We start from the raw sequence: 15,701 nt of genomic DNA, 5'->3' as shown, positions 1-15,701 counted from the left end.
GTGATGAATTAAAACCTTAATTGAAGGGGCTCTTTAACAGCCAACGTTCCATTCCTGTCATGAATGAGGTCAGTTCCCAAATTGATAGCACAGTCACACGTTTCAGTCTCACACTCTCCCATTAAAATGGTTGTTGTCAATGTGATTTAAAAAAAAAAAAAATATATATATATATATAATTTGGTTTCTAAATTCTTACACTTACAAGCCAAAAGGCAGTAGAGGGATTTTTTTTAAAGAGATTTTTCTGGATTAATTTAAAAAAAAAAAAAAAAAAAAAAAAAAAAAAGATTACTTATTTCATTTAACAGCACATCGGTACACTGGCTAAATCTGGTACTGGAGGTCCACTGCATAAAGTGTTGTAATACCACACACAACCTCTGAAAAGGTGCAGCTAAGGCCCCTTTCACACGTCAGTGATTCTGGTACGTTTGTGCTTTTTTTTAAACGTACCAGAATCACTGACATACGCAGACCCATTATAATGAATGGGTCTGCTCACACATCAGTGATTTTTCACTGCACGTGTCTCCGTGCGGTGTACCCGCGTGTGCGTGATTGCCGCACGGAGACATGTCCATTTTTTTCTGGCATCACTGATGTTCCACGGACCACGCAGTGGTGTGGTCCGTGAAACACGTGCCAGAAAAAAAGTGCTTTTAAAATAAAAACCATTTTTACTCACCCGGCTCCAGCGATGTCCTCTGCAGCCTGTTCTCCCTGCTGCTTCTAAGCCGGCTCATTACTGTCGCGCATATTCATGATGCACGACACAGCCGACCCGGAAGCAGCTGCTGCGGGGGTCAGCGCCGGCCGGATGCTGCACCGCGGGAGCGATCAGCACCATGGAGAGCGGGAGCAGGCGCAGGTGAGTTGATTTCTAAGTGCAATCACGGGCCACGGAGAACGGAGCCCGGATTGCACTTAGACAACCCACGTGTGCCGTGATTCACGGCACATGGAGGGACATGTGCGTGTTTTACACGCCAGTGAAAAACGTCAGTGTTTTTCACTGACGTGTGAAACGAGCCTAAAATGCAGGTTTTCTGTCTATTTGCTGTTTTTCTGCTGCATTTTTACCGATCTCAAAGTGCAAAGGGCATTGTGTACGTAAAAGGGAACCTGTCAGGTCAAGAAAGCGTTATAACCTACAAGCAGGAGCCTGTGTGAGCTAGTAACCCCTTCCCACCCATCCCTGTGTTGTAATCTTGTGTAATATGAAAGTAATAAAATACGTTTTATTACTTACATATTCCCTATGTAAATGAGCAGGGGCTGTAGCCCCATGGTCGTCGTATCGCCCCGTGGGCATTCATACCATTCTCACCGCCTCATCCTGGTGTTTACTGGTCGGCTTCTGACGCGCACTGCACATGACAGGAACCGCAGGAGTCTTCTGAGCATGCGCAGTGCACGTCAGAAGCCGACCAGCAAACACCAGGATGAGGTGGCGGTGAGAATGGTAAGCGCGCGCATGCGAGATTCTGAAGCAGTTGATGTGAGGTCGCTCATGTAAATCCATGGTATCACGCCCACAGTGGCGTGATACCATGGAAAGCATGAAAAATGCCCACAGGCGATGCGATGCCCATGGGGCTAGAGACCTATGCTATTTACATAGGGAGTATGTAAGTAATAAAACGTATATTACTTTCCATATTACACATTATTACAAGAAAGGGATGGGTAGGAAGGGTTTGATAGCTCACACATGCTCCTGCTTGTAGGTTATAACGCTTTTTTGACTTGACAGGTTCCCTTTAACATATTGATAGGGCCAGGGGCAGATATACCATTGGTGCAACCTATGCGTCCACACAAGGGCACAAGAGGTAAGGGGCCCCAGTTTCTAACCCCCTAAGCATTTTATGAGGTCTTGTGCTGCAAAGGGCCCATATATTCTTCTTCTACAGGGGCCAATTTTTGTCTGTGTCCGCCAGTGGGTAGGGCATTGAATACCTAACACGTTGTTCGGGCATTGTTTCTTTTCACACATTGTTAGGGGATTGTTTACTTAAACACATCATTAATTTAATTAAACCGCACTTGAAGTCAGAAGATTTTTTTGGATTATACTTGGGGGAAATCACAAAACTAAATGGGTTTTACATCCTACTGTGCCTGTGATTTTCAACAGACACTGCAAAAAATTAGAACATAATTTTTGCTCTTACTCATTGCTTTCTGTGGGTCAAAAAAAAAGCTAAAAAAACCACTGTAAAACTGTGAAAGAATTAACAAGCGGCAGTTTTTTAAAAAAATGCAGCAGTTTTCTAACTCAATATTAAAAAAGCTGTGTGCATGAGATTTCTGAAAGCACATAATCTCATAGCCTTAGCTGGTACTGTAATAAGGAACGGTAAAGTTGCATAAAAAAAGAACCATATTAACATCGTTCTGTTTAGGAAGAAAACAGCCATGTTTTCTGTAATCTCGGACAGCCCCTTCAAGCCTGGAGCCACACAGCATGACATAACTTAGATCACATTGGCACCAGTAAATGCTTCTGTCGGGCCAAAGTCTACTGAAAGTACCCCTACCTGTCAGCTGTTAGCATTGGCCACAGCTGTGGTGTGAGCACTACAGCCTCCTGAACGTTCATATCAGCTTGCAGGCTGGTTCTGTTTACCTTCAAGTTAATGGAAATCTGTCAGCAGGTTTTTGCTAAGCAATCTGAGGTCAATAAAAGGTAGGGGACTGAGACACTGATTTCATAAATATGTCATAAATTAGACTATGTGCTGTTGTTTCTATACAATTAATGTTTTATCAGCAGGAGATTATCACTGCCCATGCTAGGTCTCACTTGCCTCCTAGTCTAACTACGCCGCCAACACGGATTAGCAGCTTACTGTTAGTATGCAATATAGACAGAAAACTGTGGTGTGGGCGGGGTTAGCTTTCTGAGCTCTGCTACATTCTTACATCTAAGATCTCAGATTGTTTCACGACTACTTCACCCAGAAAACTAAGGGTTGCATCATTGGAATCAGGGTCTCTTTCTCTACATTATCCTTCTCCCAAATAAGATGGCAAAAACCTGGTGACATATACCCTTTAATTCTTAATATTGATGTTATCAAGGTAATGGAGCATTTTTTAATAGAACATGCTGCAATGACTAGCATTGCGGCTATGAACAGTACAGGGCAGGAGAGGACACCACTTTGCCTCATATTTATGGAAGCTGCATTTCATAAAAACTATGCTATTTCAGAGCCCAGGCCCAGAGGATCCCAATGTGGCTTTAGTTGTGTGTATTTTGCTACATTGGATTTTGTGCCTTCCTTTCAAGTTTTGTCACATCTTTAGTCTGTTCTTCATGTATATAACAGTGGAGCACTATGGCAATTAAGTCTAGCATAATCCCCCAAAACTTTGGTAAGTTAAACAATCAGGTACTGTAGTATTATTGCAGGCGCAAGCGCAACACTCTTGTCTCTGCTATAGCTGCTCGCTACATCAGTCAGAGTAGTGTCCCGCAGAAGCAGAGATAAAGTGCTCTGCTTCTACAAAGGCAAAGTTTATTACCCCGAAGTTATAACTTATATAGGGGCTAAATTCTCACCGACGGGTTCATGCAGCTGCTTTTGAACACCCTATTAAATCGATGGCTGGACCATATATGACAAGCTTTTCTCCCCCCCATTCACCTTTTGTGTCTCCCCTATTTCCTCATAGACTGTAAGCTTACGAGCAGGGCCCTCACTCCTCCTGGTATCTTAATTTTGTTATTTTGTATTGTCTCATATTGTCTGTACATGTCCCCTCTTAATTGTAAAGCGCTGCGGAATATGTTGGCTATACAAATAAAAATTATTATTATTATAATAAATTCCCTATTTGACAATATGGTTAGTTTAAACACTGTTTTTGTAGGTGACACCCTTTTACTTTTCTTAATTTCTATAAAAATATACTATATTCCAACCTAAATTCTAGTAAAGCCAGACAATGAGGTACTAATGCGTGTGATGCAGTTTTCCAATAAACAAACATGCTTTCTGAAGAACGCTGATGTGAGTTTACGACTACACCCTACATGTATAGTGGCTGCAGAAACACCTCCCTAACAGCCGCATATTGATACAGTCATGGCCAAAAGTGTTCTGGCACCCTTGAAATTGTTTTTAAAAAAAATAAGTATTTCTCACAGAAAATTATTGCAATTTTACATGTTTTGTTATATATATGTTTATTTCCTTTGTGTGCATTGGGACAACACAAAAAAAATAGACAAAAAAGGTCAAATTGGACATAATTTCACACAAGTCTAAAAATGGACTGGATAAAAAAAAAAAAAATGTTGGAACCTTTTCAAAATTATGGGTATACAACTTTGTTTCAAGAATGTGATGCTCGTTCAAACTCACCTGTGGGCAATATGAAAATCACTCCTAAAACCAGATAAAAAGAGGGGAAAAGATGACTCAATCTTTGTATTTTGTGTCTGTGTGAATACACCACACTAAGCATGGAGAAGAGAAAGAGGAGAAGAGAACGGTCTGAGGACTTGAGAACCAAAATTGTTTAAAAATATCAACAATTTCAAGGTTACAAGTCCATCCTCAGGGATCTTGATGTTTCTTTTCCATGGTGCGCAACATCTTCTATACTCTATAAGTTTATAACCCATGGCTCTGTAGCTAATCTCCCTGGATGTGGGTGTCAAAGAAAGACTGATGAAAGGTTACAATACAGGATAGTCCAGATCAGACCTGGGCAAGGGGCGGCCCGCGGGCCACATCCGGCCCGCCTGCTCTCTTTGACCGGCCCGCCCGTCTTCAGCCGGTGCAGTGGAGCCGGGCTGCAGCATGCCGAGCAGGAAGAGATCCTGTGCAGGTCCGCACAGTCAGTGCAGGAGAAGGAGCAGCACAGCAGAGCAGACGGAATAATTCATCTTCCAGGACCTGCGATGATGTCACGTCCATGTGACTGTGTGGGAGGAGACACAGGATGCCGGGCAGAAAGCAAGATAGTGAATCCTGAAGGAGATGTGGACACATGATGACTGGTAATAAGAAAAGAGGGGACATGAGGGGGAGGGGGGCTGCAGGGTGAGTGCATATGAGGGCTGCAGACTGACAGAAGGATGTGAAGGGGGGCAGAGTGTTTGAGAGGGGTAAGTTGGGGTACAGGCAGGGTGAGATATGTGGGCAGGATGTGTGACATATGGGGGTGTAGTGTGTGTGATATGGGGGTGCAGGCTGTATGGGGTGTAGTGTGTGTGATATGGGGGTGCAGGTGTAGTATATTACAGGTGTGCTATATGGAGGTGTATATAGTGGTGTAGTATATGGGGGTATAGTGATGTAGTATATTACAGGTGTGCTATATGGAGGTGTAGTATATTACAGGTGTACTATATGGAGGTGTAGTATATTACAAGTGTACTATATGGAGGTGTAGTATATTACAGGTGTGCTATATGGAGGTGTAGTATATTACAGGTGTGCTATATGGAGGTGTATATTACAGGTGTGCTCTATGGAGGTGTAGTATATTACAGGTGTGCTATATGGAGGTGTAGTATATTACAGGTGTGCTATATGGAGGTGTAGTATATTACAGGTGTGCTATATGGAGGTGTATATTACAGGTGTGCTCTATGGAGGTGTAGTATATTACAGGTGTGCTATATGGAGGTGTAGTATATTACAGGTGTGCTATATGGAGGTGTAGTATATTACAGGTGTGCTATATAGGGGTGTAGTGATGTATATTACAGGTGTGCTATATGGAGGTGTAGTATATTACAGGTGTGCTATATGGAGGTGTATATTACAGGTGTGCTCTATGGAGGTGTAGTATATTACAGGTGTGCTATATGGAGGTGTAGTATATTACAGGTGTGCTATATGGAGGTGTAGTATATTACAGGTGTGCTATATGGAGGTGTATATTACAGGTGTGCTATATGGAGGTGTATATTACAGGTGTGCTCTATGGAGGTGTAGTATATTACAGGTGTGCTATATGGAGGCGTAGTATATTACAGGTGTGCTATATGGAGGCGTAGTATATTACAGGTGTGCTATATGGAGGCGTAGTATATTACAGGTGTGCTATATGGAGGTGTAGTATATTACAGGTGTGCTATATGGAGGCGTAGTATATTACAGGTGTGCTATATAGGGGTGTAGTGATGTAGTATATTACAGGTGTGCTATATGGAGGCGTAGTATATTACAGGTGTGCTATATGGAGGCGTAGTATATTACAGGTGTGCTATATAGGGGTGTAGTGATGTAGTATATTACAGGTGTGCTATATGGAGCCGTAGTATATTACAGGTGTGCTATATGGAGGTGTATATTACAGGTGTGCTCTATGGAGGTGTAGTATATTACAGGTGTGCTATATGGAGGTGTAGTATATTACAGGTGTGCTATATGGAGGTGTAGTATATTACAGGTGTGCTATATGGAGGTGTAGTATATTACAGGTGTGCTATATGGAGGTGTAGTATATTACAGGTGTTCTATATAGGGGTGTAGTGATGTAGTATATTACAGGTGTGCTATATGGAGGTGTAGTATATTACAGGTGTGCTATATGGAGGTGTAGTATATTACAGGTGTGCTATATGGAGGTGTAGTATATTACAGGTGTGCTATATTGAGGTGTAGTATATTACAGGTGTAGTATATGGGGTGTAGTGATGTAGTATATTACAGGTGTATATAGGGGTGTAGTGATGTAGTATATTACAGGTGTATATAGGGGTGTAGTGATGTAGTATATTACAGGTGTATATAGGGGTGTAGTGATGTAGTATATTACAAGTGTATATAGGGGTGTAGTGATGTAGTATATTACAGGTGTATATAGGGGTGTAGTGATGTAGTATATTACAGGTGTGCTATATGGGATGTAGTGATGTAGTATATTACAGGTGTGCTATATGGAGGTGTAGTATATTACAGGTGTACTATATGGAGGTGTAGTATATTACAGGTGTAGTATATGGGGTGTAATGATGTAGTATATCGGAGGTGTATTATATAGTGGTGTAGTATAATACAGGTGTATATGGGGGTGTAGTATATTACAGGTATATGGAGGGAGTGTAGTATAATACAGGTATAGTATATAGGGGTGTAGTGGTGTAGTTTATTACAGGTGTAGTATATGGAGGGGGTATAGTGATGTAGTATATTGGGTAGAACTGAGGTAATTATATTAGTCCGGCCCTCTAAACCAATCCCAATTTCTCATGCGGCCCCATGGGAGAATTAATTGCCCACCCCTGGTCCAGATGGTGGATAAGCAGCCGCAATTATGTTCCAAAGAAATTCAAGCTAACCTGCAACCTCAGGATGCATTAAGTGTCAATGTAAACGATCTGTCGTCGACATTTGAATGAAATGAAATGCTATGGCTGCTGACCCAGGAGGATCCCACTGCTGACATAGAGACATAAAAAGCTAGACTGCAGTTTGCCAGAAATCAGTAAGATTTAAGTCAGATTTTGACTCGAGTAAGACAAAATCCTTATGGGAAAGAGTCTTGTGGACAGATGAGACCAAGATAGAGCTTTTTGATAAAGCACATCATTCTTCTGTTTACTGAAAACGGATAAAGTCTACAAAGAAAAAAAACACAGTACCTACAGTCAAATATGGTGGAGTTTCAAATATCTTTTAGGGCCGTTTTGGGGTCTCTGGCACTAGTTGCCGTGACTGTAATGTCCTACACACTGGAGGACACAGACAGAAAGGGCTCTTACCATTGGGGCGCAATGTAGTGCCCAGTGTCAGAAATCTGGGTTTGCATCTTAGGTCATGCGTCTTCCAGCAGGATAATGACCCCAAACATACTTCAAGAAGCACCCAGTAATGAATGGAAACAAAGCAATGGAGAGTTCTGAAGTGGCAGCAATGAGTCTGGATCTAAATCCCAACACCTGTGAAGAGACCTTAACATTACTGTTGGGAGAAGGCACTTTCAAATATGAGGGACCTGGAGCACTTTGCAAAAAAAAAAAAAAAGAGTGGTCCAAAATTACAGTTGAGAGGTGTAAGAAGCTTGTTAATTGGTATAGGAAGTGATTGATTGCAGTAATTTATTACAAAAGGCGTGCAACCAAATATTAAAAGGGAATCTGTCACCAGGTTTCTGCCATCTAATCTGAGAGCAGCATAACATGGGGGCAAAGATCCCGATTCCAGCGGCGTTTCACTTACTGGGCTGCTTAGTGTAGTTTTGAAAACAAATCACTGTATGATCAGCAGTAGATCATCATTAGAGGACTACTTGGCGTGCGGCAGGTAGTCCAGCATATTCATGAGCGCTTTATAACTGCTAGATCTGCAGCAGAAAAAACAGATTTTATCAAAATGACAGCAAACAGCTCAGTAAGTGACAACACTGGAACCAGGGTCTACATTATGCTGCTCTCAGATGAGGTAGCAAAAAGTGTTGACAGATTCCGTTTAAGTTAAGGGTGCCATCAATTTTGTCTGCTCCATTAATGGTGGAAGCACTTTCGGCCATGACTGTATACAGTGGAGTGACATAAGTAGACGGTTTATGACACATTACCTCTCTATATAACTTGGAACTTGTATGAAGCATTACAGTTTCATTATTGTTCAATTATATTATTAATTATATATTATTAACTATATATACATAATATAATCTATTTATTCTGTATAGGAGAGAGATTATTAGTATTATTTATAATTGGCCACTTGTGCAATCTTTGAATCTGTTTTGAGTCTAATTTTTTATATTAAAAAGGTTTTTTATTGAACAAGGGATTTTTATATGAATATCCAAAAAAGCTTATATTCCTTTATCTGTAGACCTGTTATATTTGTACAATAAGGGGAAGAGCTACTCCCGCACCATTGCTTGTTTAACATTGTCTCTTGGATTTTATAGTAATATATTTTTTCTGTATGCACATATTTTTAATTTCTAATAAAATATGGATTTGGTATAATATACTCATTTTTTCTTTTTCCTATTTGTGTATATATTATATACAGTGGAACCTCGCTTAACGAGTAACCCAGTTAGCGAGCATTTCGATTAACGAGCAAAAATTGCTGTAAATTGGTAACTCAGTTTACGAGCAAACTTTGCTGTACAAGGAAAATACTCACCGCACACACTTCCGGTTCCATACATCCACTGCGCTCTAACCCGCTCCTGCAGTCCGCACAAACACACACACAAGCACACACAAACATGCACACACACATATTATGCTCACCTTACTTTCCGTTCCATCGCCGGCCTCATCATTCTTGTAGTTCGCCGGTACAGGATGTGAATCGGGTAACCATCGCGACGAGGGAGGAACTTCCGCTGTCAGCCGCTACTCAACTTCCGCTGTCAGCTGGCCAATCAGAGGCAAGCGGCTCCTGCCTTTGACGTCAGCACTCTGGCAGTGGAAGTTCCTCCCTCGTTGCAATGGTTACCCAATACACATCCTGCACCGGCAAACTGCAAGATCCAGGAGGCCGGCGATGGAACGGAAGATAAGGGGAGCATAATATGTGTGTGCGCACGTGCATGTTTGTGTGTGTGTGTGTTTGTACGTGTGTGGAATGACACAATAGGGGACCAGGATGGGACATTTAACAAGTTATGGAACTAATTGTCTGCATTGCAATGATTTCCTATGGGAAATCTTGCTTTGCTGAACGAGTAACTTGGTTAACAAGTACACTCCCAGAATGGATTGTGCTCGTTACCAAGGTTCCACTGTATATCGGTCATCTATCTATATCATATTAAGAAATGTGACATCCAAATCTGTAATCACAATTCTATAGCTGTTTCACTATGGAGTTAGGAGGCAAGTAAATCTTACTATAATAATTCACTTATGCATTAAAAAAGAAGAAGCATTCATTTAAGATCACCTTGGTCCAGTGGTGATGAACATCCATTGTCCCCAACATCACATGCCCAGCTGCACTCATGCCCGTCCGGTCTGTAAATATGACTGTATGTCCTGCAGAGGAAAAATATAAAAATGTAATAAATAATAATAATAAAAAAAAATCATGGCTTAATTTAATACATAACAACACATGAAGAAAAAAAGCTAAAACATTTTAAAATGAAAGCACAGGCAGTTTAAGGAAAGCGCTAAAACGGATCTTAAACACAGTAGCAGCTTTTCACAATGTGTCTCTCTTCAGGAACATATCATTATTAGTGATGAGCGAGCATGCTTGTCACTACTCGGTACTCGCACGAGTATCGCTGTACTCGGGCTGCTCGGCGGGGACCGAGTAATCTCGCGATACTCGTGCTGTACTCGTGGTCTTCATTTCTGCATGTTGGCGCTCTTTTGAGAGCCAGCCCTCATGCAGGGATTGGCTGGCAGACCACTGCAATGCCACAGCCCTGTTAGTTGTGGAATTGCAGTGATTGGCCGGCCTGCACAGCGTGACCGAGCCTTTATATCGGCCGGCGCGCTGTGCTCTGCTCACAACTATCCAGACAGTCAGTGCAGGGAGAGTGTCGCTGATTCAGGGAAAGCTTTGCGGCCCTTTATAGTTAGTTCCGGAGCAGGGCTGCAAACAGTGTGACCAGAAGTCCTTCTCAGGACTATTCTAGTTGTATACAGGCAGGCAGGGTATAGCCAGGTCGGAGTACAGTAGCAGAGTCCTTCTCAGGACTATTGTTGCTATATACAGGCAGGGTATAGCCAGGTCGGAATACAGGCTAGTGACCAGAAGAGTCCTTGTCAGGACTATTGTAGCAGTATACAGGCAGGCAGGGTAGTGGTGACCGTATACCAGCCTTCATCATATCTGGGGCTGGTGTACACAGTGTAAAACAGTCCAGATAGTGTCAGACTTCTCAGTAATTGTCGCTCCTAAAAACCAGTTAGGTTCTTATTGCGTCCGTGCTTGCATTTAAAAACAGCACGTGTGTGGCAGTCGGTGGCAGCGTACAGGTGCGCGTTTTGCACAAACTATTATATAACGCACAAGTCTAGTGTATAATAATACACGTCAGTCAGCAGTGTCTGATAGTGTCAGACTTCTCAGTAATTGTCGCTCCTAAAAACCAGTTAGGTTCTTATTGCGTCCGTGCTTGCATTTAAAAACAGCACGTGTGTGGCAGTCGGTGGCAGCGTACAGGTGCGCGTTTTGCACAAACTATTATATAACGCACAAGTCTAGTGTATAATAATACACGTCAGTCAGCAGTGTCTGATAGTGTCAGACTTCTCAGTAATTGTCGCTCCTAAAAACCAGTTAGGTTCTTATTGCGTCCGTGCTTGCATTTAAAAACAGCACGTGTGTGGCAGTCGGTGGCAGGGTACAGGGGCGCGTTTTGCACAAACTATTATATAACGCACAAGTCTAGTGTATAATACACGTCAGTCAGCAGTGTCTGAAAGTGTCAGACTTCTCAGTAATTGTCGCTCCTAAAAACCAGTTAGGTTCTTATTGCGTCCGTGCTTGCATTTAAAAACAGCACGTGTGTGGCAGTCGGTGGCAGGGTACAGGTGCGCGTTTTGCACAAACTATTATATAACGCACAAGTCTAGTGTATAATAATACACGTCAGTCAGCAGTGTCTGATAGTGTCAGACTTCTCAGTAATTGTCGCTCCTAAAAACCAGTTAGGTTCTTATTGCGTCCGTGCTTGCATTTAAAAACAGCACGTGTGTGGCAGTCGGTGGCAGGGTACAGGGGCGCGTTTTGCACAAACTATTATATAACGCACAAGTCTAGTGTATAATACACGTCAGTTAGCAGTGTCTGATAGTGTCAGACTTCTCAGTAATTGTCGCTCCTAAAAACCAGTTAGGTTCTTATTGCGTCCGTGCTTGCATTTAAAAACAGCACGTGTGTGGCAGTCAGTGGCAGCGTACAGGTGCGCGTTTTGCACAAACTATTATATAACGCACAAGTCTAGTGTATAATACACGTCAGTTAGCAGTGTCTGATAGTGTCAGACTTCTCAGTAATTGTCGCTCCTAAAAACCAGTTAGGTTCTTATTGCGTCCGTGCTTGCATTTAAAAACAGCACGTGTGTGGCAGTCAGTGGCAGCGTACAGGTGCGCGTTTTGCACAAACTATTATATAACGCACAAGTCTAGTGTATAATACACGTCAGTCAGCAGTGTCTGAAAGTGTCAGACTTCTCAGTAATTGTCGCTCCGAAAAACCAGTTAGGTTCTTATTGCGTCCGTGCTTGCATTTAAAAACAGCACGTGTGTGGCAGTCGGTGGCAGGGTACAGGTGCGCGTTTTGCACAAACTATTATATAACGCACAAGTCTAGTGTATAATAATACACTTCAGTCACCAGTGTCTGATAGTGTCAGACTTCTCAGTAATTGTCGCTCCTAAAAACCAGTTAGGTTCTTATTGCGTCCGTGCTTGCATTTAAAAACAGCACGTGTGTGGCAGTCGGTGGCAGGGTACAGGTGCGCGTTTTGCACAAACTATTATATAACGCACAAGTCTAGTGTATAATACACGTCAGTTAGCAGTGTCTGATAGTGTCAGACTTCTCAGTAATTGTCGCTCCTAAAAACCAGTTAGGTTCTTATTGCGTCCGTGCTTGCATTTAAAAACAGCACGTGTGTGGCAGTCGGTGGCAGGGTACAGGTGCGCGTTTTGCACAAACTATTATATAACGCACAAGTCTAGTGTATAATAATACACGTCAGTCAGCAGTGTCTGATAGTGTCAGACTTCTCAGTAATTGTCGCTCCTAAAAACCAGTTAGGTTCTTATTGCGTCCGTGCTTGCATTTAAAAACAGCATGTGTGTGGCAGTCGGTGGCAGCGTCAGGCTCCATATTGTCCCTGGATAGAGACGTGCATGATGGCCTGTAAACATGAAGTGCCCATTGTAAGGAAGTGGGTCTATTGTAGTATAGCCCTTAGGCAGGGCAGCCAAAAATTGGGAGGCTCCACGTTGTCCCTGGATAGAGACGTGCATGAGGGCCTGTAAACCTGAAGTGCCCATTGGAAGGAAGTGGGTCTATTGTAGTATAGCCCTTAGGCAGGGCAGCCAAAAATTGGGAGGCTCCACGTTGTCCCTGGGTAGAGACGTGCATGAGGGCCTGTAAACCTGAAGTGCCCATTGGAAGGAAGTGGGTCTATTGTAGTATAGCCCTTAGGCAGGGCAGCCAAAAATTGGGAGGCTCCACGTTGTCCCTGGGTAGAGACGTGCATGAGGGCCTCAAAACATTGTTCCCATTGCAAAGGAGCGGGTCTCCTGTCGTTGTAATGTCCATTCTGCAAAGAATGGGCGAAAAAATTTACCACTGGGGGTATACCTGAAACAAAGGCCTAAGTATTGCAATTTGTAACGGTCATCATCATGGTGGCGCATGAGGAGAAGGAGGAGCAGTCCAGCGATTATCCAAAGTCCAGAAGTGTGTACCCATGGGTGAGTGGAGGTACATGGCAAACTTTAAATTCCGCTCTCATTTGCTGGTGGTGTGGTGAAGTCTGGCCCAATCCAACCCTTGTTCATCTTGATCAGAGTCAGCCTGTCAGCATTTTCAGTTGACAGGCGGGTGCGTTTATCTGTAATGATTCCACCTGCGGCACTAAAAACACGCTCTGACAAAACGCTAGCAGCAGGGCAGGCCAGGACTTCCAAGGCGTAGAGAGCCAATTCATGCCACGTGTCCAGCTTGGATACCCAATAATTGTAAGGCACAGAGGAATGTCGGAGTACAGTTGTTCGATCTGCAAGGTACTCCTTCAGCATCTGGGCAAACTTAGGATTTCTTGTGGCACTACCCCGCACCTCAGGGGCTGTGGTACGTGAGGGGCTGAGAAAACTGTCCCACATCTTAAAGACTGTTCCCCTACCTCTGGCGGATTGGACTTGTGCCTCTCTCGGCTGTACGCCTCGGTTGTCCACTGATTCATGACCTATGCCGCTAGCGTTTTGTGAGGGGAATGCTTTGCCTACTTCCGTGACTATGGCCTTCTGGAACTGCTGCATTTTGCCTGACCTCTCCGGCTCGGGAATAAGAGACATAAAGTTCTCCTTTTAGCGTGGGTCTAACAGTGTTACCAACCAGTAATGATTGTCGGCCAAGATGTTCTTAACGCGAGGGTCACGAGACAGGCAGCTTACCATAAAGTCAGCCATGTGTGCCAGACTCTTAACAGCCATCACTTCAGTATCCTGACCAACACGATGACTGAACATGCTGTCCTCCTCCTCCTCCTCCTCATCATCTACCCTGTCCTCTGGCCAGCCACGCTGAACCGAGGATATGACTGCATGTCATATCCTCAATTTGGCCAGAGAGTTGCTCCATGTCTTCATCCTCCTCCTCGTCATAGTCCTCCAATGCACGTTGTGATGAGACGAGGCTGGGCTGTGTGTTATCATCACCCACACCCACTACTGTTTCTTGCTCAAACTCATCGCGCTCCGCCTGCAATGCATCATGGTTGTTTTTTGAGCAGAGACCATTTTAGAAGGCAGAGAAGCGGTATGGTGACGCTAATAATGTCGTCATCGCCGCTCACCATCTTGGTGGAGTCCTCAAAGTTTTGGCGGATGGTGCATAGGTCGGACATCCATCTCCACTCCTCAGGTGTTATGTGTGGAGTTTGACCCATTTCCCGACGGCTTAGGTGATGCAGGTACTCAACAACTGCCCTCTTCTGCTCACATATCCTGACCAACTTGTGCAGAGTTGAATTCCAACGCGTGGGGACATCACACACCAGTCTGTGTGCCGGAAGATGCAAACGGCGTCTTAAGCCGGCAAGGCCGGCTGAAGCAGTAGGTGACGTTCGAAAATGTGCAGACAGGCGGCGAACTTTTACCAGCAGATCAGACAGCTCTGAGTATGACTTTAGAAACCGCTGAACCACGAGGTTGAGCACATGGGCCACGCATTGAACATGTGTCAGCTGGCCTCGCCTCAAAGCCGCCACCAGGTTCCGGCCATTGTCACACACGACCTTTCCTGGCTTTAGGTTCAGAGTTGTGAGCCAGTGATCTGCCTGCTGTTTCAGAGCTGTCCACACCTCTTCTGCATTGTGGGGTTTGTCACCTATGCAGATTAGCTTCAGCACTGCCTGTTGCCGCTTCGCCGAGGCAGTGCTGCAGTGCTTCTGTGTCGCCCTGGACAAGCCAGGGGCCACAGAGCACAACACTTAAACACCCCACACTCCCTGCAGGCATATCATAGTCAAAACACAAAATCCTTGTTGCCTTCCCCAGGGGCTGTTGTCCACACCAGGATGTGGAGCCAGGCGGTTGGTCTCCACCCACCGAGGAGGAGGGAAAACACAGGCAGTGAGAGTTAAGCTAAGGAAGTGGAAGGAGGAAAGTAGTAGAGAGGAGAAAAGTGACAGCAAAGAGCCTGAAGTTGGTCCGGGTGTGTGGCCCGGACAGGACAGCAAGGTTGGCAGGATGTGGTGACCGTCTGCAGTGGAGGCCGATTGGAGTCTGCCGTAAGGACCGTGGACGGGTGGTGACCCGGCCGTACCGGACCGGTATACAAAGAGAAGCCAGCACCATTGGCAGAGGAATTTCGGATCCCGGCAAGGCTTGGTGTCGCCGTGAATTTGACAAATCCGTTAGTGAAGGGAACCTCAGGGTTTCCAAACAGCCAAGTCCAGATAGAAGGCAACCGTACAACCGTGAAGGGGAGACACAGCCACCGCCAAGGGCAACCGTCTCCCAGGGCCAGCGCCTGTGGGCAAAAGGGGCTCCTCCGGCCCATATCCAG

General features: G+C 44.2%; 1 protein-coding gene across 1 annotated transcript in view; it reads right to left on the bottom strand.

Annotated features, from left to right (window-relative positions):
- Nucleotides 1-15,701, bottom strand: part of TCAIM (T cell activation inhibitor, mitochondrial) — a 103,288-nt gene that overhangs the window by 29,070 nt on the left and 58,517 nt on the right. The window contains exon 8 of the mRNA XM_075316640.1: nt 9,882-9,973. Coding sequence (XP_075172755.1) covers nt 9,882-9,973 — 92 coding nt within the window. The remainder of the gene's footprint in view (nt 1-9,881; nt 9,974-15,701) is intronic.

The sequence above is a fragment of the Anomaloglossus baeobatrachus genome, chromosome 6, assembly GCF_048569485.1.
Source record: "Anomaloglossus baeobatrachus isolate aAnoBae1 chromosome 6, aAnoBae1.hap1, whole genome shotgun sequence".
Taxonomy (NCBI): domain Eukaryota; kingdom Metazoa; phylum Chordata; class Amphibia; order Anura; family Aromobatidae; genus Anomaloglossus; species Anomaloglossus baeobatrachus.
Note: the sequence above shows the minus strand (reverse complement) of the source record. Positions and strands in the feature narration are given on the sequence as shown.